The following is a 22,559-nucleotide window of genomic DNA, read 5'->3' on the forward strand; positions in this document are numbered from 1 at the left end:
TCCACGAGTGGAAAAGATGGGGGCCGAAAAGAGCAACATAGCACGGCAGCACAGGGGGAGTTTGGTGGGGACGCACAAGGGACAAACCATAATAAATGCAACAAATGCTCCCTACATGATCAGTAAGGATTCCATCATTATTTGGGGAATCAGAACGACAAAAAGGCCTAGTGGTTCATGTAAGCCACAACTGTCATTCACTGCAATGACCTCTCCTTGAAAAAGCAATAAATCCAAACATATTCTTGGTTGCTTTGCCACATCTGTTCAAGTGCCCAATTATAAGGCACAAATCCAGTTTGGTAGAAAGGCTGAAGAACAGGGACCACAGCCAGGAAGCAGCAGCATCTGCTATGAGTGAGGGGCTTAGGGAGGTGGAAGCAATGGTCCTGGAAGTCAAGAATTGCTCATCAAAATTAAAAAGACCCAAGTCACTTTCCTGAACTTCAAACAATTGCTGAATTTGCTAAAAGATGAAAAAAATGTCTGCTCTTTTTTGCCTCTCTTTGTCATCAGAAACCCTGGGAACAGACTCTTGTCCCTTGGAGGCAGTGGAGTGGGCGATGCACTGCTCAAAGCTGGCACAGCATTTGATCACTCCACTAGCCTCAGAAGCCAACTTGCTTGACAAAATTATTTCAGAGCTTAAAGTTGAACTACTCATCACTAAAGCTTGTTGAGACAGGCTTTTTCACACATAGCCTTTCCTTAAATCAGTTTTCCTACCTCTACATTATATTCCTCTATTACTTCCCTTCACACTCCTTTCAACTGAAGGTTTCCCTGAGCAGTCCAGGAGGAACAACTACAAAATAACCTCTCTTCACTTTCCAAATGAGAAAGAGCCAAATGGTAGAACTATAACTTAGTTGAAACAGTCGTAACAGAAGGGATGTATATATATTTTGGAATACTAAAGCTTTGCTCCAGCCACAGAAGATAAATCCCAAACTTGGAAAGTACCAAAAAGGGCCTTCGAGTTATTGAGTATTTTTGCTGGGGAAGAAATGCGGGGGAGTCATATATCACCACCCTGCACAAAAGGATATAGGCCATATTTAGAAAAGCTCTCTAATACTTCCTTTATATTCTCTCCTCTATCAGTACCAATATCTAGTCATCTGCATAATGCCAGTATGTGATCCAGTTTTAACACAGAACGCTGGCTGTGACTCAGACAAGAGTCCGCCCCCCTCTTTTACTAAGGTTTCAGCAAAACAGGTTTTTCATGCTCAGGCCTCCAACGCACCCCAGCTCCAGAACATCCAAAAGCCTTGGGAGCACGGGACCTGGGCACCGACTCACCTGGAGCTGCGCTGCTGGCAGATTAACATCAGCTACCATCTCTGTGCAGGGGTGCTCCACTTGCAGCCGGGGATTTAACTCCAGAAAGTAGAAACTGCCATCCTGGCTGTACAGGTATTCCACCGTGCCCGCACTCACGTACCCCACCATTTTGGCAAGCTTCACTGCACACTAGGATACAGGAAAGAAGAGTATTTGAAATCCAGGCCCCATGCTCTGTTCATCCATCCCACCCACTTCAGACTTCTTTGCTGGCATTATGAAACATCCAAAAGCTTCTAACAGGCCCAAAAACTGCTCAAAGAAAAGCACATGGCACAGGAGCTTTGATTTCCAGGTTATTTATGCTGTTTACAGAGGGCAGAGTTTGAAGCTAATATTCAAAATACTCAGCATTAGAAAGCGTATACAGCTCCTGCAGCTTGCTTTTAATATGACAGTATACACTGAGAACACACTTTCCTCCCATTTTTGGGGTGCACATGGTTTTTGTCAGCATATGGTAGACTCGGTCAGTTTTGGAAATCTCAGTGGTTGCCCACACTAAGCAGTTTAAGACACGCAGCCCTACACTGATCCTTTAAAAGGGTCAACAATGCAAAACTCTTGACGACGTGGAATAAAAAAAAATCCTGGCTGTTTCTGGAGTGTCACGAGGAAAAGAGACCTTGCAGAGCCACTCTCACCTGCTCCATGTGCTCAAACACCACTGAAGTCGCAATAGAAGCGGGTGCTTCCTCAATAATCTTCTGATGCCTGCGCTGCACAGAGCAATCCCGACCAAAGAGAGAGATGGCATTGCCATACTGATCTGCCAGGATCTGCACCTCCAAGTGGCGGGACTGCTTGGCCAGCCTCATCACAAAGATTGGGGAGCCTGGCACTTCAGTTTGAACCTATAGCAGACACAGCACATAAAAAGGCAGATTATTTTTTCTAAATGCCTAAGTCACAACCATCCCAAATTCTTTTTTTTTCAGCAATGAACATCCATAATGTTCCCCTTGGGCCACTAAAGGCTGACAGTACTCTGTTCGCTTGTATATAATTCAGTGCAGTTTCCATTCCTCTCAGGTTTTCCAAATAGCCCATAAACTAAAGAAGGCTCATGTCCCTCAACTTCTTTGAGTTACACTGCAGATGCCCTCCATTACTTGAATTTATTCAGCATCTCCTGTGATGCCTGAGCATTTGACAACTATATTAGACATGCAGATATATTGAAATCCTACCAACATACAGTGCAAAGAAAGCAGGATCTCATTATTCAAAGTAGCTAAACAAGCTCTGATACATAACACAGGAGACTTTTTCAGTTCTTTAACATTTCCGATTCAGTGCTCTCAGATCCACCCAACCTGAACAATTACAACAAGACAGTACAAATCAATGGGAAACGCTACCTGTCTAAATAGATTGGGGAAGTCATCTGCATTGTTAACTTTCCTGATTCCTTTTCCTCCTCCTCCTTCAGAAGCCTTGATCATGACAGGGTAGCCAACCTCCTCAGCAGCCTGATCAAGATGGACAGAAAAACATGCGTAAGTACAAAAAAGTAGTTGAAAAGATCGCTATTTCCCTGTTGATTTGTGTCCAAGCTTCCATGTCTGACTCCATTTAGCAACCAAGACATGAATGGGATAGAAATCAAATACTCCAGTTTGAGAGGATGCCTGTAGTTCAAAAAATCAGCAGTGATTTTGTGACTACAGAGAACTCTAGCCTCTCAAAGTGATCACAAAAATCTTTTGTCAGTGCTTCACACCATTAGATTTACAAACTCACAGAAAAGCTTTTGTATAACACAGAAAATCATTAAGCTAGGTAACATGGAAAAATCATAATCCACGCCCTCTCTTCACAGAAGACGACTACCAAATCTTGTGTTGTGCCAGAAATATTTCTTGTTCTAGAAATCTTTCTCAAAGAGAAACTTAACAAAAGATGAAATCAAGTGTGAGATCATGGGTCTTTATTAAAAACACCTTCTTCCTGCATTAAACAAAAACCAGAAGAGAGCCCTTGATGAAATACAACTTTGGTCCCATATTTTGTCTCTTTCTCCTAATTCTTAACTAATTCTGCAGGCTGGGACCAAAGATATGGGAAAGATCACTCTCCAATTCCCAAGACTCAGTTCTGTGAGGCTGATAGCCTAGTTCTGGTTTGTACTCCCATTAAAAATAAATTAAACCTCTAGTTCTAAGTGTGCATACCGTAAGACCTCAAATACCTCTCGAAATACTAGCCACCTACCCGCAGTCCATCATCTGCGTCTTTCACATAGCCTTTTTCATATAGTTCCTGAGGAACACTCAAGATGCGCTTCTGAAGATCATTTTCCTGCCAGTCCACTCGAAGACCTGAAATATAAACGTTATCTTCCTAGCTTATCCTGCTGCAAGACTCAGTGAGAACTCACACAACAGACACTGGTGAAACAAACATCAGCTGTAGCTCCACAAGGAATGAGTCTGGAAGCACTTAAAAAAAAAATAAGAGAATGCTGGATGTCTCCAGTTTTCTGGGGAGCAGATCTTTCCATCCAACATTTACCCTGTGTAATTCTGAGACACAGTTTGTTATTTACAGTTTTTTCAAATTGTATAGAGCTTCCATGGAAGCAGAGTATTGGCTGTGTGCTCCAAAACTACACACTATATGCTAGAAAAATAGAGACTGCAGAAGTACCAGATATGACAGCTGTACTGTTAGACATGTTACACAACATGTAGATTTTGCTTGACATATCCACATATACCATAGTCACTATGTCTAAGCCTCACATAAAACAAATTTGAAACCCTGAACAAAAGAAACATCCCTTGGAACACCTTTTTTTGTGCACAGAAACCTCTTATGTATTGAATAAAAAAATATTGGAATGATCTTGATAAGCACAGGACAAATTCCTTCTTACCACTGCCACTCCAAGGAAGAGTTGGTATGCCGGCAGTCTGAGCCACTATTGAAGAAGCAATTTTATCTCCTAAGGCCCACATTGCTTGGCTTGGAGGACCTGCAAAGAGCAAAAATAGTTGTTGAGAGAGACAAGAGACATCAGAAATTTCCCTTATATCTAGAAGCCTAATTTAGGTTCCACGTAAGAGGAATAAATTAACACTCTTAGCAGGGTTGCTGTGTGCCACATCTCAACTGGTATAAATCAACTTTTCTGAACTGAGACAGAGCATTAGCTATATCAGCCAGAAAACTAAAAGCAAACAGACTGAAGTACTTCTGACCAAGGAAGAGGAAAAGGCAATTGAAACCACAGCAGTGCAACCACAGACACATCCCAATAGCTTGTTAAGTGCCCGTCCTGTTAAAGAAGTCTTGGCACACTCAGCTTGCAGGTACCACTCTCTGTCCATGTGCCCACAAGTTGGGCCTGCTCTCAAAGGGATGGCAGGTACAAGTAACTGATATTAGGTGTGGACATCACATGCTACTAGAATAATAATTCAGTGCCCCAATTTTACTTGAAATGTGGTTTGTATGGGATTGTAGTGTATGATTGGTCAGATATTTAAACTGGAATTAAAATACAGCTTTTAAATCCACTCCTCTTCAAAGGTCCACAGTATTTCTGCAGTTATGGCTCAACACACTACAGAGAAAAAGATCTGGTAGAAGTCAGAACACGATACAACTATCCCCAGGCTATGTTCAGACCATGGCTTTTATTATAAGTCCATCTTTAGTTTTAGACACAGCACATGCACAAAATCTTATCCAATATCCACATCCATGTGGTTCAGGACATGAGGCTTACAGCATCAAACATCTCCAGAGCTTTGTTAGCTATACTGCTAACTAAACTACAAATTTCATGAACTGTCCACATAATAATCCACTCTTTTCATACAACCAAACTATAAACATCCTCTCTAAAATGACAACAGTGACATCCAGCTTTTGAAACAATCTGCTTTAACAAGATTCTTTTCTGATTGTGTATCTCACAATATTGAGACATGCTGGAGAATCTGCCACTTCTCTTATACAAGAACTATTTCCCAGCATATGTCCAAACCAGTTTCATTAGCCTCGACGACTGGAAACAGACTACAGTGTTACACAGCAGCCTGCTGTTCTGACTACTGTAAAGAACGCATTCTTAATTGCACTGGCAAACCATACCTCATAGCTCTGTTTTAGACTCAAGATATTCTATCTCACTAAGTCCACCCATCTTAAAATAAGGACTAGACATTAGATCAGAAGTATGTATCCTCACCCATGAAAGCAATCCCATTTTTGTGGAGAAGTTCTGGTAGTTTAGGGTTCTCAGATGCATGGCCCCAGCCAGCCCATACAGCCTGCAGAAGAAAATAACAAAACTCACTCTTTCATAAAAAATAAGCAAGTGAGCAGAAATAGAAAGCATGCAGATATTTCAAGCCTTTCTTTTCCTCACTGAAAACAGCCTCATAACATTCATAAGCCAGATCAGCCTCCTGAACTAATGGTATGCTTAGTTTAAAGGTGTATTGCATCTTACAGACAAGTCAAAGAAGGCTACTGAAGCAAGCTGCTGAAGAGGAACTAAGTGCAGAGAAGTGAAAGGATGAAGGGAACCTGCTGTCTCCTGCAGATATTCATACTAGGAAATCCACCGCATTGTAATCTGCATTGCCTTTTGGTGCTGGTATAGGTTTGTAATTTCAATTTCTTCAACCTGCCTTTTTCGCCAGATTCAACTCATTATTTAAAGAGAAAAGATTGCTTAGTGTTACCTCCTGATATGAAAGCTAACTTTGACATTTCTCACCTGCACTGGAATCCGCTTAGCAATATCAAGAATGAGCTCCACATTCGCGTAGTTGTTGTTGTTTGGTCCTCCTGGAACTGGGACGTAGTGATCTGCCATTTTAATATACTCTGCAATCACAAAGAAGGTCTTGTTTAGATTGCAAATCTAATACATGGTACTTGGACTAGAACTTCCTAAATCTACAGCACTGGAAGTACTTCACCTCCCAGAAAAATCTGTTACTTGACAGAATGGTATGCGATGCAATGGACGTACATTCAGCTTCTTGTACCCTTGTGGGGACACGGGTCCATGAGAGGAGAAGGCTGTGCACCTTCATATTCTTTACAACTCACCTGCATTCGCTTTCAGATCCTCAGGAGTCACCATGACAACAAATCTGATTGCCCGCTCATTTCGAAACATCTCGTAGGACCAGCGTCGGATGGATCTCATGCATTTCACTGCTGCAATCCCATTGTTTGCTATCAGGACCTGAGCATATTAGAAGCAAGGATGAGACAGAGCCTAAATGGCACAGAACACTAAATACTAATGAAAACTGTTTTCTCTCTGCAGACTCTTTCATCCGATTTTCGGGTTGTGCAGTTTCTTGAGTCAGTTTTCAATTCAGCAAGAACATTCAGTGGCCCATCAGTCAACTCAGAAATCAGCTCTTGCTTGACCATGGAGATTTTAATGTATTATGCTTTGTTTGGATTAAAGAGCAGAAGGACCCATGAGAACAGGCATAATGAGCGGCTAAAACTTTCAATACCTGAAAGGAAGAGATCTCATCCGTTATATGATTATCTATTTTAAAATACAATTCTCAGTGTTCTTTTCCAGTCTACTTTAGTTACACCTGTCTATAATTCCCTCTGTATCAAAAGAAGTGCTTCAGCTTGCTCCATTTTTTTTAAACTAAAACAACAGGATGTTTATTTATCACATATAAAATAAAAGGAAAACAGAATGATTACAGGCAGAACTACAACTTTCAAGTTCAGGAATGCTAGCATTTTTATATCTATGGTCTATAGTATTACGTATAAAGTTACAGCTCAAGAGAAGGGAACAAAATGCAATATGCTAAGCCAAAAAGGTCAGTAACTTACCTTTTCAATAACTTTATTTCCTCCAAAACGAGTAACAAATTCTGCCGGAGAAGCCACAGTGAAATCCCGCTGCACATCAACTTTCTTCCTGTCCCGGCCTTGCTTTACAAGGTGTAAACCAGACATGCTGGGCCTAAGGAAATTTGTGGGAGACAGGAAAAAAAACCACTCAACAGTGCAGATGTACACAGGTAGAAGGGGTTATGTGAATAATTTATAAAGCTGCCCTTGGCCCAAGTAGACAAGCAGAATTACTCCTTGCCTCCAGATCACCAAGGTCAGGTCCTCAGCTTTTACAGGGGTGGCTTTGTTTTTTTAACTACCTTTCAGTTATCTCTCTGCAAAAGCCAGGTTGTCTGGAAAACTTCTGGTTACGCTAACATATAAATAGGTAAAAATACATTCACTGTATATTGCTGTCCAATGCAGAGCAATGCTCCACCACATTGCTTTTGGTTCACCTAGGAAAGCTGGGAAACAACAAAAGCGTTTTGTGGCTTTGGCAAAACAAGCTAGTCAGATCAGCAAATAAATCTCCAGGTGCAAATAAGAGACTGTGACTGGCTACTTAAAATAATTTTTCAATAATATTCTACCATCCAGTCTTTAGTATCTTCCCCAAAAGTTCTGAGTGCTAAAGGACACATTAATCACGTCACTTCTGCTACAAAGAGCAAAAGCCAGTTTTGAGTCTGACAAAACCAACTCCGTGCTCTGCCACCAGCTTTCTCTGTGGGAATGGGATAGTTGCTTCCCTTTCTCATGCTTCAGCTTCCACACAAACAACACATGGATAAATTACCTTTTGCTTTTGCAATCACTACAGGATTTGAATTGCTAAAATTTACAAAATTGTAATTGTGAAAGGAAACTTAATAGAAAAGCAGTGGCCTGCTCACGCTGTGCGTCTACCGTAGTGCAGCATGACTGGGAAAATTTTAAAGCCTCTGAAGTTTCACTTCTCAGGTCACTCAACAGCTTGTCAGCACTTTTCTAACCTCATTTAATGTGTTTTCCTTATCAAGTTCCTTTTCCACAAACACACTGATGAAGAGTCCTTACCCCTGCCACCATGCAGGATTACAGAACCTTTCTGTAGGAAGGAGGGATGAATACTGGGAAGGGATTTAAAGAGCTGCTCAATGCTTTGTAAAGACCCAACTGCAGCCAAGGGGGTCGGTGCCTCTGGGGCAGCTGTGCTGGGCAGCGTCTGTCCCAGGAGCCACGTGGGCCCTGCTGCCTGCCCTTCAGGCAGGGAAAGCCCATCAGGAACCTCTGGCCTCATCAGCTGCTCATTGAGCAACCCCGTTGGGAAATGGGATGGGATGCCGCAGAAAGCGACTGGAATTGCTGGAGGAGGGCATGAAGGGAAAACCAACCCAAGGACAAGCCATGTCACACACAACATCTAGAGGTCTCCTCTTAGAAACACAGAGCTGTACCCATGAGGTTCATTGTCCCATGCAAGTTTGGAGCATCTTGGCTTGAACGAGCTGCTGTCAGAGGTGCTTGGTGACAGCCTGACAGGAAACACATGGATTCTCTCTCATGTTCCCTCATAAATACATTATGGCCTATGAAGATTTACCCATCTGGAATGCAGACCCCCCTTAACTCTTCATCAGGAACACAGTAACACCACAGAAAAGTATTTTAACTAAAAAAATTTGCTGATGAAAGAAGCCCTGAACAACCTGCAGCTAGCACCTGGTTTACATCCAGATGTTTTTCTTACGCATCTTTCCTATGATCAATCATGGTGCTAACACAGGCTCACTGTGTTATGCAGTACACATGAACAGAAAAGATCTTGAATCACATCACCTAGCACAACCTATTCAAAAAGGTATATCCCAAATCCTGGTATAACCAAGCAAGAACTGTACTAGAATAAAAGCTGATCTTTCAGGTGAGGCAAGATCAGTGCCCTGATCTGACGATAAAAACATTCATCTACCACACGTGTGATGCAGTGGATCCTTCCCTGCCCTTCCACCTTCGTGCACACCATCTCTTTTGGCTGTGACACTCTGTGGCACAACACTGACTTTGCAGGGATTTCCAGAACAGCAAGAAAGCTTAGTTACAGCACTTGAAATCCAGATCCTGTGTTCTGCTTTAACACATCAATCTTTCTCTCACGCACGTGATATTCTCATGACAAATGGCCATGCTGACGGAGAACTTCAAGTTATAGTCTGCCAAATGTTGAGCTTAACTTGGAAGTGAAAACCTGTCCTAAGCGCAGTGAAAGTGACTTTGAAGCACTCCATGAAGCCAAGAGTGGGAGAAGTAAACGTAACAGGAAAAACAAGACCAATAGGATGATTTTTAAAGCATGCTAAAAACAACACAGATGCCTATCTCTCAGTGATACTCTAGGACATTTAAAAGGGCTGTATTAGGTCAGACAAAAGTACCTCCAGTCTAGTAACCTGTCTCAAAGAAGAGCTGCCAGCTGATATCCAGGGAAGGGCATAAGAACAAGTGAAGTATGCAGAGGTTCTTTCTCCATGTACTTTCCCTTCTTCCAGCGAGCTGCACTTCAGTCACTGAACCTAAAACCTGTCCCTATCAGCACAAGTTCACAAACTGCTCTGTGATAATCTCAGCCCAGAAATCCAAGGACTTGAGTCAACAGGCAAGAACAAGAGGAAAGGCATAGTTAAGGTTGAATTTCTACTAAATTAATGTATTTAAAGAGGATTAGAATCTATGGCACACCAAGGAAGGAGTGCAGTCCTACCAGTGAGACAGGTTTATTCATTGTAGGTTTATTGAGAGCAGTCTCAACAAAATTAGAAAAAGATAAAAATCTTGGGGTCACAATCTGTGAACAAGTATGAACTACTCTGCCAAGCTGAAATTACCACACACAAAGACAGTGCTGCAGATAAAATGTCAACAAAACCACAGGTTTATCATCCAGAATAATACACAAATACTTGTTTATAAGCAAGCATAGCTCAGTTTAATTTGTGACACATCAAGAACACTACATTTATTTACTAATAACCACAGGGTGCACATTATAATCAAAACAGGAGATATTTTTTTCTTTTTGCAGGGTAAGATGAGGTAGAAGTTGGGCAGCAAGGAAGAAAGAACACCAAGCTCTAAACAAAACAGAATAAATGCTCAGTTAGTAACAGTCATCCCTATTAATCACCACACCACAACCGCAGTGTTTTGTTAGGTAGGAACTTTCAAAATGCTCATCTATCCCTCAGTTTATAAAGGTTCAAAGTTGTGCAGAATTTCAACTTTTTAAACACCGATTCCCTAACTAAGATGTATTCTAGCATCTTTCTTACAGACTGCATGCACAGATACCTCACAGTAACCGGCGAGGTTTCAGAGGACAGAATTAACATGGAAAAATATCAGCATGCGTTTCCAGTACAGCGTGCCCAACTGCTTCAGTCTGAGACAGCTGCTGCTGCGAGCAGACAATCATATCTGTAATCCTTACCTTTGCAGCATGTGATACCTCATTTCCTGACTCTGCTCTGCAGAATCTTCCATGCTGTCTCAGTGAAGGAATTAACAGATTTCAGGCTTGCCTATGACTCGTCTTGTGTAGTGCTGCTATTTTATTTTTGTCAATACCGCAGCTCACAACCCAGCAGCAGAAAGCTGCAAAGAGCCTCTTGCACTCACACGGCTCTCCTTGAAGCAGTAGCACTTCCTAAATTTCTTCAATATTTCAACCTCTGTCCCTTGCTTTCCACCGCCCCTCTCTCTGTGTCACTTTTCCTGTGACGCAGCATGCACAGAGAGGGTGGCAGCTTCGCTCTTCTGCATTCAGAGCAAAGCAGCTGATCAGGAAAGAGAGAAAACGCTCCACAGGTTACGTAACGGGGCTTAGCGCAGAGCCCGCGGCCCAGGCCACGCGCAGCGGCGGCTCGCAGCAATGGTCGGCCCCACTTCGTGCTCCCCTCAACGGGGGTCACGCAAGGAAGCGGAGGCTGCGCAGCTTCCCCGCGCCAGCCCTGCATCAGCATCCAAGGAGCCCTGCATCGCCGGGCGCAGGCGAGCAGCTCCTCAGCTGCCAGCTTCGCAAGAGCAAAGGAGCAACTAGGGAGGCCAATTAGCCCGAAGAATTCAATCAACACATGGGATTTAATATCAGGTTTTGAGGGGGGGATGGGGAGGTGACAAGGAAAGCACTTCCAGGGCTGCAGAGAAGGAAGTCAGAGGCACAGTTTGTTCAGGCACATAGAGCACAGTGGTGATCCAGACATGAGACACCTGGTCGCACTGGGCAGCAGCCTGCACGCTGGGAGACCCCAGACAAGACACTTAAGTTTTCTATGCCTCTGTTTCTCCATCTATAAAATGGAGGTGAGATCACTCCAAGTGCTATAGCAATAAATAACCTCACAAACAAAGTGCTACAGTACTGCAGGGTCCAGTAACCTCAAGGGAGACAGGAAGAATGTTTACTCAGTATCAAGCACGTGCAAAAACATAAATTGCAAATTTGGGGGTAGAAAAAGGATAAGCAAGGGCAATGACTGCAGCAATACAGTGATGATCAAACCTGGACTGGAGCTAGAAACAGGACCGGATTACATTTTAAAATGTCACAACATTTGGGTCTGTCCTGGCACAGGGCATATCCAGGCAGCACAGCACATTCCAAGTCTGAGCAAAAGCCACACAATCACTCAGGAAGGGATCACTCAGAAAAAGGAAGAAATACCCAGAGGGAAAGTGTCACCTTAACCTGATGACAGTGGGCAACCTTGAGCCCTGAAGGGTGAGGTGAGGTCACTGCAGGAGACAGGGAACCAAGAATAGTACAGGTGACAGGAGCGATGACCAACAGCAAGTGCCGTGCATCTGATAAAGCGCAGGCAAACAATTCCACGCAGATCCAATCTCTTCAAGCACTGTCAGCAGAAGGGTAAAGGGGACAGCGACACACTGTGGCAGTGAAAAAGGCAGTCACAGTGGAAATAAATCTCTTCACCAGACAGCAGAGACAGGAGATACCAGGGAAAGCTTAACAAACAAACGTTATCTACTTCTCTAATAACTAAATGCCTCTCTCACCTGTCAGCCTTTATTTCCTCTCTGAAGAGCTACTCAAACCACCCAACTATGAAGTACACCAGAAATTTTCCATTAATTCATTTTAAAACAAGAGTATGCAAGAAAAAGCAATTTGTCTTGAAAAACTGTCCAGCAGTGGCTCCATCTTGAGCGGCCTCCTGCCACACCACTTGCCCAGCTGTGGTACAGATCCCTGCTCCCAGCCTGCCTGAGCCAACCTGGTGTCCCTGCCTTCCGCATCCCAGCACGCAGGACTCCAGCCATGGAGTTCTGCTCTCCCGGGTTCTCCTGGCTCCTCTTCCCTTCACCTCTGCAAGGAGGCTACCACAAACTCATCATTTCACCAGCTGCAAAAAAGCCATCATAAATGTAGAGAATCAGGAAGCAACAGACTCTGCTCAATAAAATCTGTGTCACTTCTTCTGGTCATCACTGTGCAAGACCACCAAAACCCAACACACATTCAGTCGCTCTAATGGTTATGTATTTCATGTAGAAAATGGTACATTCCATCACGTTCCAAATAAAATACTTGCACGATCTGTGGCTCCATTAGATTTCCTCAGATTTTGATCCTGATTCTATGATTCTAAAATTTACACACAGTATAACTGGAGTTTTATTTCTCAGGTTTCGTGAAAATGGTTTCCCAAATATCTGTCTGTGCTCAAAAAAACCACCATCCACAACCCTCAATCCAAACCGCTTCTGACCATTGTAGCTGCAAGGAAATAAAACCTACATGTACACACAGCTTGATATTAGAGGAGCAGTTTCAGCATTGGTTAAAGATATTTAACAGCTGAATCCACTCCTATGAAATCAATGGGCAGTATTTGCTGCAACATCCCTACAAAAATATGCTACACAAGGATGTGTCGTTCTGATACAACACTTACCAAGCATGCACACACTCCACAAAGCTCATTTCCTAAACATACTACTACTCAGAACTCAAATGGCAAAGATCCTATGAAAACCATCCCCCATTTCAGCCCCTAGGCCTGCTGTCAGACAAAAGCAAAGCCTGCGCGGTCTCTTCTGTTGTAGCCTCCAAGAAAAAAATAAAAGCATTCCTCACAGACACATACCTGACGCACATCGCAGCTAGGAGCCCGCATTGATCCCAGCACTGTAACATGCCAAGCACTATCGGTGACGTAGCAGCTTATTCCAAAGGCAGTGATGCATTTGCTGGCTTGTTTGAAAGGCAGTCTTAGGAAGACTGCAGCACATACACACGCACACACACACACCCTCTCTGAAAAAGGATTTTTATTTTTTTATTCCCCCTTCAGATTAGGCCTGTAAAGGGTGTGGAGAGAGAACAGCTCCCATCATCAATTTAGGCTTTATGTTTTGTAAATATGTAAGCACTGATGTGAACATGTCTCTGATCAGGGTGGCAAGACTCAAGCTAGGTGAAGCATCCATAAGCTCTGCTCTAGTTTTAGATCTGCCCTTGCAACCCATTTCACAGAAGGGCAGAGAGAAAGAGCAAGCGATGCAGAATTCTGCTGCTGGAGCAAATGGTTCACTGTGTCTCAGGAAATATGCACTGGGAGGCAGCAATCGGGACTTACTCAAAGACAATTTTTGCCTGCAGTTTTAAAGAGACAGATCAGTTGGCCTGAACTGCCAGAAATCAGTGCTTCAACCTATAAATTAAAAAAAGGGAAAAAAAGACAAAAAAAAAGACAAAAGACAGAAACTCAGCTCAGCTCTGATAAAGGATTGAGCTTAAGGATTTCAGGAAATGAAATAAAGGATGCAGCACAAAAAACCATAACCAGTCCTCTCCCGACTCACTGGCTAAATAACCTCACTTCCACACTAATGCCGATTTTGAACAGCCGTCAAGGCACGTCTTTAGCCTCAAGCAGTAACTTTGGTTTCAAAACTACAGCCCAAACTGGCACAAGCTGCTGGGATTCCTTTCAAATAACCAAGTACCAACAGCTGCAATGCATGCAGGTTTGAAGTGCCAAGACACTTGCTTGTCAGATATTTTCTTTTCCTAAACCACATGTCTGGCTTTTTATCTGCGTTTTAAACTGGACCATACCCATAGGATGCACACACCAAACCCCTGGTGTTCCTCCCAAGTTCCAAAGCAACATCCCAGCTGTTACTTCAGGAGGAAACCTGATGATTTAAAGCTCACTGAGCTCTTCTGGATCACACTATGATCAAAACCACTCCACTCCTGAGGTTCTTCAAAATGCCCCGTGACCCATTCCCTCTGTCTCCTCCTTCCAAGGAATTCTGCACTCAGCTTCATGAGTCTCATGCTTGACCAGCTTCTAACCTCCTGCATGCTCCAAGCCCCTTCCTTCTCCTTCAAATTTACCTTTCAGAACCCATTTCTTCATCATGTCCTTCCTGCTTAGACCCATGGCACCACATTTTCACTCCTCAAAAGTACCCAGTCAATCCGAACACCAATCTGAATAAATAGCCAAATTTAAATCAAATGGCTATCTGTACTCTAGTTCCTAAACCCACAAAGTTCTGCAAGATCTTTACTTTTACATCCTCACGAAGTACAAAATTCCACATGTTCCTGGACTAACAGCCTAGCACTCTCCAGGTCAAGCCCTGCCACCAAGACAGAAGTTAGTAACATCAGCAGTAAAAGGCAGTTCTGCAACTGAGAAGAGAGCAGAGTTGAAGTCTTTTGGCAAGCAGCCTTCCCAGTGCTCCTTGGCAAAGTTCAAGTGTTGAACAGATCTGATGTGCATGAACAAGAGTGTGCATCTTTTCTAACAACCAGAATTAAGGGAGGAGGTGGGGAGTTCTGCATAAAATTTATCACTGAAAGAGGTTTTGCCTAGTAGAGAATCCTGTCCCAAAAGCACAGTGCAGCCCATTTCAGCTACAAGTCTTACAGAGTTACAATCGGAGTCAAGAGATCAAAAGTTATTCCCTAGCCTGGAGATTCTTTGCTTTCCCTATCTAAAATAGTTTTAATGACACTTCCTTTTTCCCAGATTTGTTGCAAGCCTACATTCATTGACAGCTTTTCCTGTCGCCACCGAAGACACGAGCACTAGGCTGTGAGGGGATTTTGCAAAAGCCCTTGCCTTTGAACAGCTCGGCTACAAGTCCCAACTGGGTCAAAAGCGAGGGCATTCAGCAAAACACAGGAAGGGGCCCTAAAGTATTCTGACAGGGACAAAGTACACTTCGTTATCATTCCAATTAGAAATATCAGATAAGGAAGCAAGTAGGAAATGCTGTCACCTCCGTGGTATCTCAGCCAGGTAATCTTTGCAAAATCTCCCTGGGAATTACTGAATGTAACGTTTCTATGTCAACTGAGGTCAAAGGGAGTAAAATATCTGTTACATCAAAATAGGAAGAACACTACTTTTGAGAGGTATGCAGATGAAAAGTCCTTTAAAGAGTATTTGTGCACTGAACAGAGCAGCTTTCAGAGAAGAAAAAAGTTACAATTCACAGGTTATCAGTATAACCAGAGACAGGTAGGAACCCAAAACACCTTACAAGCTTCCTCTTTTCCAACAGATACGGGAGGAAATTCAACTTTTCACTAGAGGAGAAGTTTGTTGCCACTTCACTGTCAGCAGTGGTAACAAAAGGGAACTAAATCCTTTCTTTTGGCAGGGGTTCCTTGAAGATGCACAGCTTTATTTTGAAAACTTGCAGAAACACGCAAAAGTATCATGCTCCCCTATCTGCTAAGCCAACAGCAATTAATCATACGCAAAGAAAAATGTCTCAGCAAGCAGCGTGCAATTCCAGTTTCATTAACGGCCACCTGGTCCCCGAGATGCAAACCCATGCAGGTTACCCTACACAAAAACCTGAGCAGCATCATGGCAACTGATAGCACAGAGAGCAGAGGAAGAGGAGGAGCCTTCAACTCCAGCAGCAGCCCCACAGCCAGGAGCTCAGGAAGGAATCAGTTCAGCAATGGAAAAACCCTTTTTGATGCAGCCGGACCAGTCTCGGATGTAGCAGTGGCAGCATCAGCCTTGCAGATGCTAAAGCATAGTGGTATTTCTATGCACACATTTGTGCATAAGATTCCAGTGGCAATGTTACGAGATCAACGCTCTGTAGTGTTATCAACTAACCACGAACAGTTACACTGGAAAGGAATTTTTCAAAACTCAGAACAAGCTCAAAAGGATCCTTTATTTCTTTTAGCACTCCGTGCAATCGCTCTGTGACTGGTTTCTAAGCAGGCACTCTGTCCCAGTGCCAGGCTGGGCACACTCAACACACTACTGTCCGGACTAAAATTGAGGCATTCTTCCAAAATTACTTTAATAGATTATTAATTCTTCTTAAGCATCTCAATAATTTATTGAGCCTGTTTACTGAGAAGTCCAAATAGCGCTAGGTGCTAAGGGCTAAAATCTCCATGGGCCTAACATCAGAGGTAACAGCTGAGCTACTTCAAAAAATTTGGCTTTCAGTTGGTGCAAGTGGATTGTCAGGTGACTCTGTACACCCATTTCATTGCTTATGAAACCAGAGCCCTGATGTCTAAATACCAGAAGACATGCAGGATTTATTCTATTTTAAACAAGAATTTGATACAAGATACCATCTTCGAAGCTATGAATTAAATTTAGCAATAGTTGAGAACAATTTATTAAACAAAACAAAGACACACAAAGTACTTTCCAAGTGGCGTTTATAAAGAAGTTACCTAACCAAAACTTTGGAAAGGAGCATAGCAACTGCCTAACAGCTCCCAAGCAAACACTGTATCCCAACAGGACTGCTGCCTCCCGTGGGAAGTGCTGACATTTCTGAACTCAAAGACAACACAACTATGCCTGGAAGTATAAAGATTAATAAAAAAATGGTACACTTGGTTTTATTATCCAAAGGTGCAAAATGCAACACAGTAAATTTTGCTGATGTAAACTGTAACACAGGTAGAATTATTTTCTTTGAGAACATTTGTTTCCAATGTTACATGCTACAGCTAACAGTGAGGAGGTCAAGCAATGCCCCTGCTTGCTGCAGGGGGTTGGACCAGCTGATCTTTAAAGGTCCTTCCAACCCAATACATTCTATGTTTTACATTATTTTTATTACTGACACTCTTTAAATTAAGCACCATCTACAAGCAAGAAAGGAATCACAACATTTTGATCTGCACAGTTACTCTTTTAACACACCATTTCTGTTAAGTGCTGATGTACCACATGCCAATTTAAAATTCATTATCAGAGCACGGCTTTCTCAATCCTATAAAGTAGTGGCCAACTGGCACAATTGAAGGTCTCCAGAGATCTCTGGTGGCACGAAGGCCTATGTTGTACAACCTGTCCCAGCAAGACTGTCTTTGGTAACAGCATAAACACTGAACAAGATCAATAAGGCGATAGATGGAACACTACAGCACACACACACTCTGCATGCTCAAATGAAGAAACACGAGTTGCCACACAGGCTACCCATAGCCAGGTCAGGGTACATCGACTGGACATCACAACCCCGTCAGACGACAAGGCTCTCAGCAATGTTTTCCAGCTCAGGCAGGAGACCTGCTTATCTCAGGTACTGAACATAGGCCAAACCGTCTACCAAAACATCTATGCTTCATGAACTGGCCATGTGAGGTAGCTTTTGTTATGGTTTAAGGGTTAACAGCCTGAAAGGGAAGGACAGGTGGTGTCTGTAGGACCCTTGGGGTCACAGATCAGTACTGTTCCCTCCCCTTTCCAGCCACAGTCTGTAGAAAACTGAGGAGGCCCAGGTTTTTGAGGGCTTTTCCTGTCACATCTTGGGACGGCTGGGCCTATCTCCGCGCGCTGGGCAGCTTCCACCGCCACCCGCTCCCGGCACCACTGCGGTCCATGGGGACAGTCACAGCAGTCACAGCGGACACGAGGCACTGCTCAGACACTGCCACTCGGGACTACTGGGATCGGGTTTTGTATAGAGTTAAATATCCTTTGTCCCTTATTAATTCCCTTTTCCTCCCCTGTTGTTTTTCATTAAACTTGTTACAGTCTTAACTTCCAACCTTGTGCAAAGCATCTTTTTCTCTATTCCCTTTTTTTTAATCCTCCCCTGGGAGGGTAGGGGACAATAGAAAGTCCTGCTCCCTGGGCTTGCCCTGAGCCTTAAAGGGAGACAGCTTTTTACAGGGGTCTAAGAGTAACAGAGAAGTAGCAATGCCTGTTACTACAGGGACACTCTCAAACCCTAGTTCAGCTGGCTGAATTCTGGATTTTAGACATAATTGTCCTCTGAGAAGGACTTTGTTGCAGAAAAGTCCTTCACTTCAAATACAAACTGTCACTGTCCTTAGCTGATGAAAACTTCTTGTGTGAAACTAACCAGCAAATGGAAAGATTTTTGGCAACTTCTTCAAAAAGATACGCTCCCTTGGTCCTGCACCTTGTTTGACCCATTAGTCAAACTGTAGAGAACTCCCCATGAATTTATCTTTGTCACTTCAGAAAGTGTTGTACCTTCGTGATTATCAAAAGGAAGCTGGAAGCAAGAATACCTGTGTTCCATTAAGTCACTGTCAGAGTGACTTCAGGCAACTTGCTGAACTTGTCTTTGTCTCAGTTTCTTCATCTGCAAACATCATTTGGAAATCTTTTGATGAAAGGGACTACCATCCTGGAAAACTATTTCAATTCATCTTACTTTATCTTAGAAAAACAGCCTGTAATGCTGTAACTTTTTTTATTTGAGTTGGCATTTCTCTCCAACGTAACTGAAAGTCAAGTACCCTCAAAAGAGAGTGCCAAAGTAAGCAAGTTACAACAGAGGTGCTCAAGGTTGCACACATACTGCATTTACAGCTCTCTGATGCCAGGCAGTGTCCTAGAAGTTGCTTGATTTTCTTGCTCTCCTATTGTCTGTTTCCACACTAATGGATATATGTGCATCCAGTTCTTTCTGTTTCTAAAATATATACAGTTACAGGGCTAGATCTTTTCCTCTTCAAAATTACCTTTTGTGCTGCCAAATTATTATAACTGGCAGTCTTTGGAAATGTAATCCTCTTTAAATTTGCTTTAAGATTTTGTATCTGTTATATAGGTGCCAGCTGGCTAAATGTGTCCATCAGTATGGCCACAACTACTCTGTGAAGTGTGGACTGCTACCCCTCTTCTGCCCCAGCCCGAAGAGTCAGCTACTATTTGTTTTCAGAGGCTCTCTCCCTAAAGTGAGAAGGGAACTATCAGTAAAAGAACAGATTAAAATTCCTTAACCTGCACAAGCAAAGAAACCAGCAAAACAGAAGAACAAGCTGAAAGGATTAGCCGGTCGTATGAACATCTACTACTGGTCAATAAAAGCCACAAGCCTTTTTGGAACAAATCATTTCTTCAAAAGCAACAAAGTAAAAGTTGTGAGGGATTGCTCAGTAAAAACTACACCGGGATTCAGACTGTCCTGTATGTTCAAACAGGTATACATGAAACAACTGCAAGGTAGCTGGAAATCTAGAGACACACTGAAGAGTACAAGATACCTAGCCCGTAACATAGAAAATCCAATGGGCACATCCTGGTAGTGGTAAGCAAATCAGCAACACCATAAAAATAAAGGGATGTTTTGACATGCAAATATTAACATCATAATGTCAAAATCCCAAATTCATAGTTCATTTGAGCAACAAAGCACAAGGAATAGGAGTGAAACAGTCCTTCTCCCAGATGTAAAGCCAACACCTCCCTGAGCTGCAAGCAGCCACTATCATACCAAGCCTTGGCTTATCACCACTTTGCAGGATACCAATCTTTTCTTTAACTATCAACAAATTTTCCCCTATCCAAAACAAAAAACATTCCAAGTGATATGGAGTCACTGATCCTACTCAGGGGTCCTGTCAATTCTTTGGGTACATATACAGCAGAAAATCCCATTCAAAGACAAAATAAGCAAATAACATCCTTGTTCTCAACAAGTGTGGCCCATCTAAAACACAAACAAGCGACAACTTTAAAGATCTCGGCCAGCACATTTCAATTTTCTGAAAGCCAGGACAAGAGACAGGCAACAAAAGGAAGCCCACCATAGCACTCAACAGCTGAGACATCTGAAAGGTGCTTAAGGAATTTAGGCACAGATGTTTCATTAAAACCAATGGAAAACAGAAGGTTTTGATACAGATAAACACACAAGAGGCCATTTTGAAACAGAATGCTGAAGATGTCTTGGCACAACAACAACATCTGAGGTCAAACCCCAATATAAAGTTGAACCTTTGGAAGAGATGAGGTAAAAAGACTGAATCTGAGTACTATTTTATCCATACCTCATATGGCTTGCCAGGCCATCTTGAGCATTAGAAAGTCCTAGATCTGAAAGGGAATCCGAGCAGACAGACACAGGCGACAAAGACCTCTCTTTCTCCTCTAGCAGATCAAGTTTCACCAAGGAGCTCGTCTCATCTTCTGAGTTATCCTCTGACACAGAGCCAATAATAAAGCGAGAGTGAGGGTTCACCTCCGGCGGTTTAGAGGGTTGGGAAGACTCTTCCATGGCTCCTACAAACTGGGCTCTCAGCACTGTAAGGGGCAAAGAAAGCAAAAAACCCCAAAACCTTAGGTTAATACCTGCTACTGCAGAACAAAGACAACGACAAAGCGAGGTTCACTTCTGATAGGAAATGCAATGTTAATAAACCATAGCTGAACCCAGAGAGGAGTCCAGGACTAAGAATCGCTAATTCTGCTATAATCATTGGCTTTTCTGATTGCACAAGGACTATGAGATCAAAGCAGCTGGTCATTCTGATCTGCTGCAGAAACTGTTAGTTTAGACAAAGCTGCAGTAGGCATTCAAAAAAAATCACATACAAATGCATGACTAGAAGTTCAAATTTTTTATTTTACTATTACTCTTTGGTTGGTTAGTTATTTGGGACATTTAAAACCTGACTGGACATGGTCCTGAGGACCTGTCCTAGCTGACTCTACTTAAGCAGGGAGTTGGACTAGATGATTTCCAGAGGCCCTTCCAACTCTAGCCATTCTGAGACTAAAAATGTGTATTTCAACAGCAACTGAATGCTGGGACTCATTGTGCTAGGTCCTGTACATAGCATTATTTAGTGCTGTTCAAATGTTGGAGGATTCGATTGGTCAAAACCACCCTTTCTGGGGGCTGGGCAAGACCTTAGGGCTATTCAGCACATGAGCACACCTCCATCTGAAACAAAACCTCCTCTTTTCGGCAGCCGTGAGCTCTCAGACTGCCTCAGCTATCTTCGGTAACTTCACCCTGACTTAAACTTATTGGTCTCAGACCATCCATGTCATTAGGAGATGGTATTGACTTCATGGTAAGATACTGAAACTTAGCAGCATGATTTGCAATTGTTAGATGAAAATACAAAAGTACAGGTCTCCATTTTCCATTAAAAAATCATTACACAGAGAGAGAAGAATCTCTTAAAACAGGGAACTCCGAGTATCAAAAATGCAGTGTTGTTCCAACAGTGAATGAATGCATTATCTTCAAAATTAAAAAAAACAAAGCAATAATATTTACAACTGAGAAAAAGAATGACAGATGGAGAAAACAAAGGAGCACCTGACAGCACAAAGACAGGTGGGATGGGGAACAAACATCTGATACACCCTGCTCTGCCTGACTTTGATGCACTTATATGATAACTACACACAACTGGAAATCATATCATTACAAAATCAGGAATGCACTAACCTCTTGCTATTCTTGCAACCTGAGCAGTTATCCACCTCCACAACGAACTGGAAGAGAAAAGAATTAACAAGAAATTATTATTATGAAGAAAACTGTGTGTCTGTTTTCCTGACTACGTGAATCTTTGAACACAAAACTGTCATGAAAAAACCACGGGTACAAAAGCCAGACTAGATTGCTTGCTCCAGGTCAGAGTGAGCCAGGAACTGAACCTGCAATGTCCAAGCCAAGACGTGGCACCTCCTGACAACTTCTGCGCAATGTGTTAGCACGCACTGATCACGCTACCTGTATTTCAGTTTTGTTTCTGAAAGAAACCACGTATGAGCCTCTGCTACCTACTTCTGTCAAACTTTTTTCTCTGTCAGCTCTGAACTCCTGGCCAATTTCAGATAAATTTGATGGTCGAAAGTGAATCCAAATGATAATTAAAAATCCTGTGAAAAACTGGTAGATAGAAGACACAGCTGACAAAGCATATTTTTACATGAAAAAGATCAACAGTTTACCTGCAAAACAAACTGTGATAGAGCAATACAGACAAGGACAAGACGAGGGGACATTTACCTCAGAGCCCCATTCTCCAGAGAGGTACTTCACTACGCAGAAAGGACTGGTTTGATATCCATAACTCTCACGCTACA

At 42.7% G+C, this 22,559-nt stretch overlaps 1 protein-coding gene across 1 annotated transcript in view; it reads right to left on the bottom strand.

Moving 5' to 3' along the window:
- ACACA (acetyl-CoA carboxylase alpha) overlaps positions 1-21,958 on the bottom strand; it is a gene marked incomplete at its 3' end in the record, with an annotated part of 81,053 nt that extends 59,095 nt beyond the window's left edge. Inside the window, exons 1-11 of the mRNA XM_010190908.1 lie at positions 21,916-21,958; positions 20,504-20,756; positions 7,180-7,312; positions 6,418-6,556; positions 6,080-6,189; positions 5,546-5,627; positions 4,226-4,324; positions 3,562-3,668; positions 2,709-2,819; positions 1,992-2,201; positions 1,306-1,476 (exon numbers count right to left, since the gene is read on the bottom strand). Of these exons, the coding sequence (XP_010189210.1) occupies positions 1,306-1,476; positions 1,992-2,201; positions 2,709-2,819; positions 3,562-3,668; positions 4,226-4,324; positions 5,546-5,627; positions 6,080-6,189; positions 6,418-6,556; positions 7,180-7,312; positions 20,504-20,730 (1,389 nt within the window). The remainder of the gene's footprint in view (positions 1-1,305; positions 1,477-1,991; positions 2,202-2,708; positions 2,820-3,561; positions 3,669-4,225; positions 4,325-5,545; positions 5,628-6,079; positions 6,190-6,417; positions 6,557-7,179; positions 7,313-20,503; positions 20,757-21,915) is intronic.
- Positions 21,959-22,559: the final 601 nt, after the last annotated feature.

The sequence above is a fragment of the Mesitornis unicolor genome, unplaced genomic scaffold, assembly GCF_000695765.1.
Source record: "Mesitornis unicolor isolate BGI_N332 unplaced genomic scaffold, ASM69576v1 scaffold11718, whole genome shotgun sequence".
Classification (NCBI taxonomy): Eukaryota; Metazoa; Chordata; class Aves; order Mesitornithiformes; family Mesitornithidae; genus Mesitornis; species Mesitornis unicolor.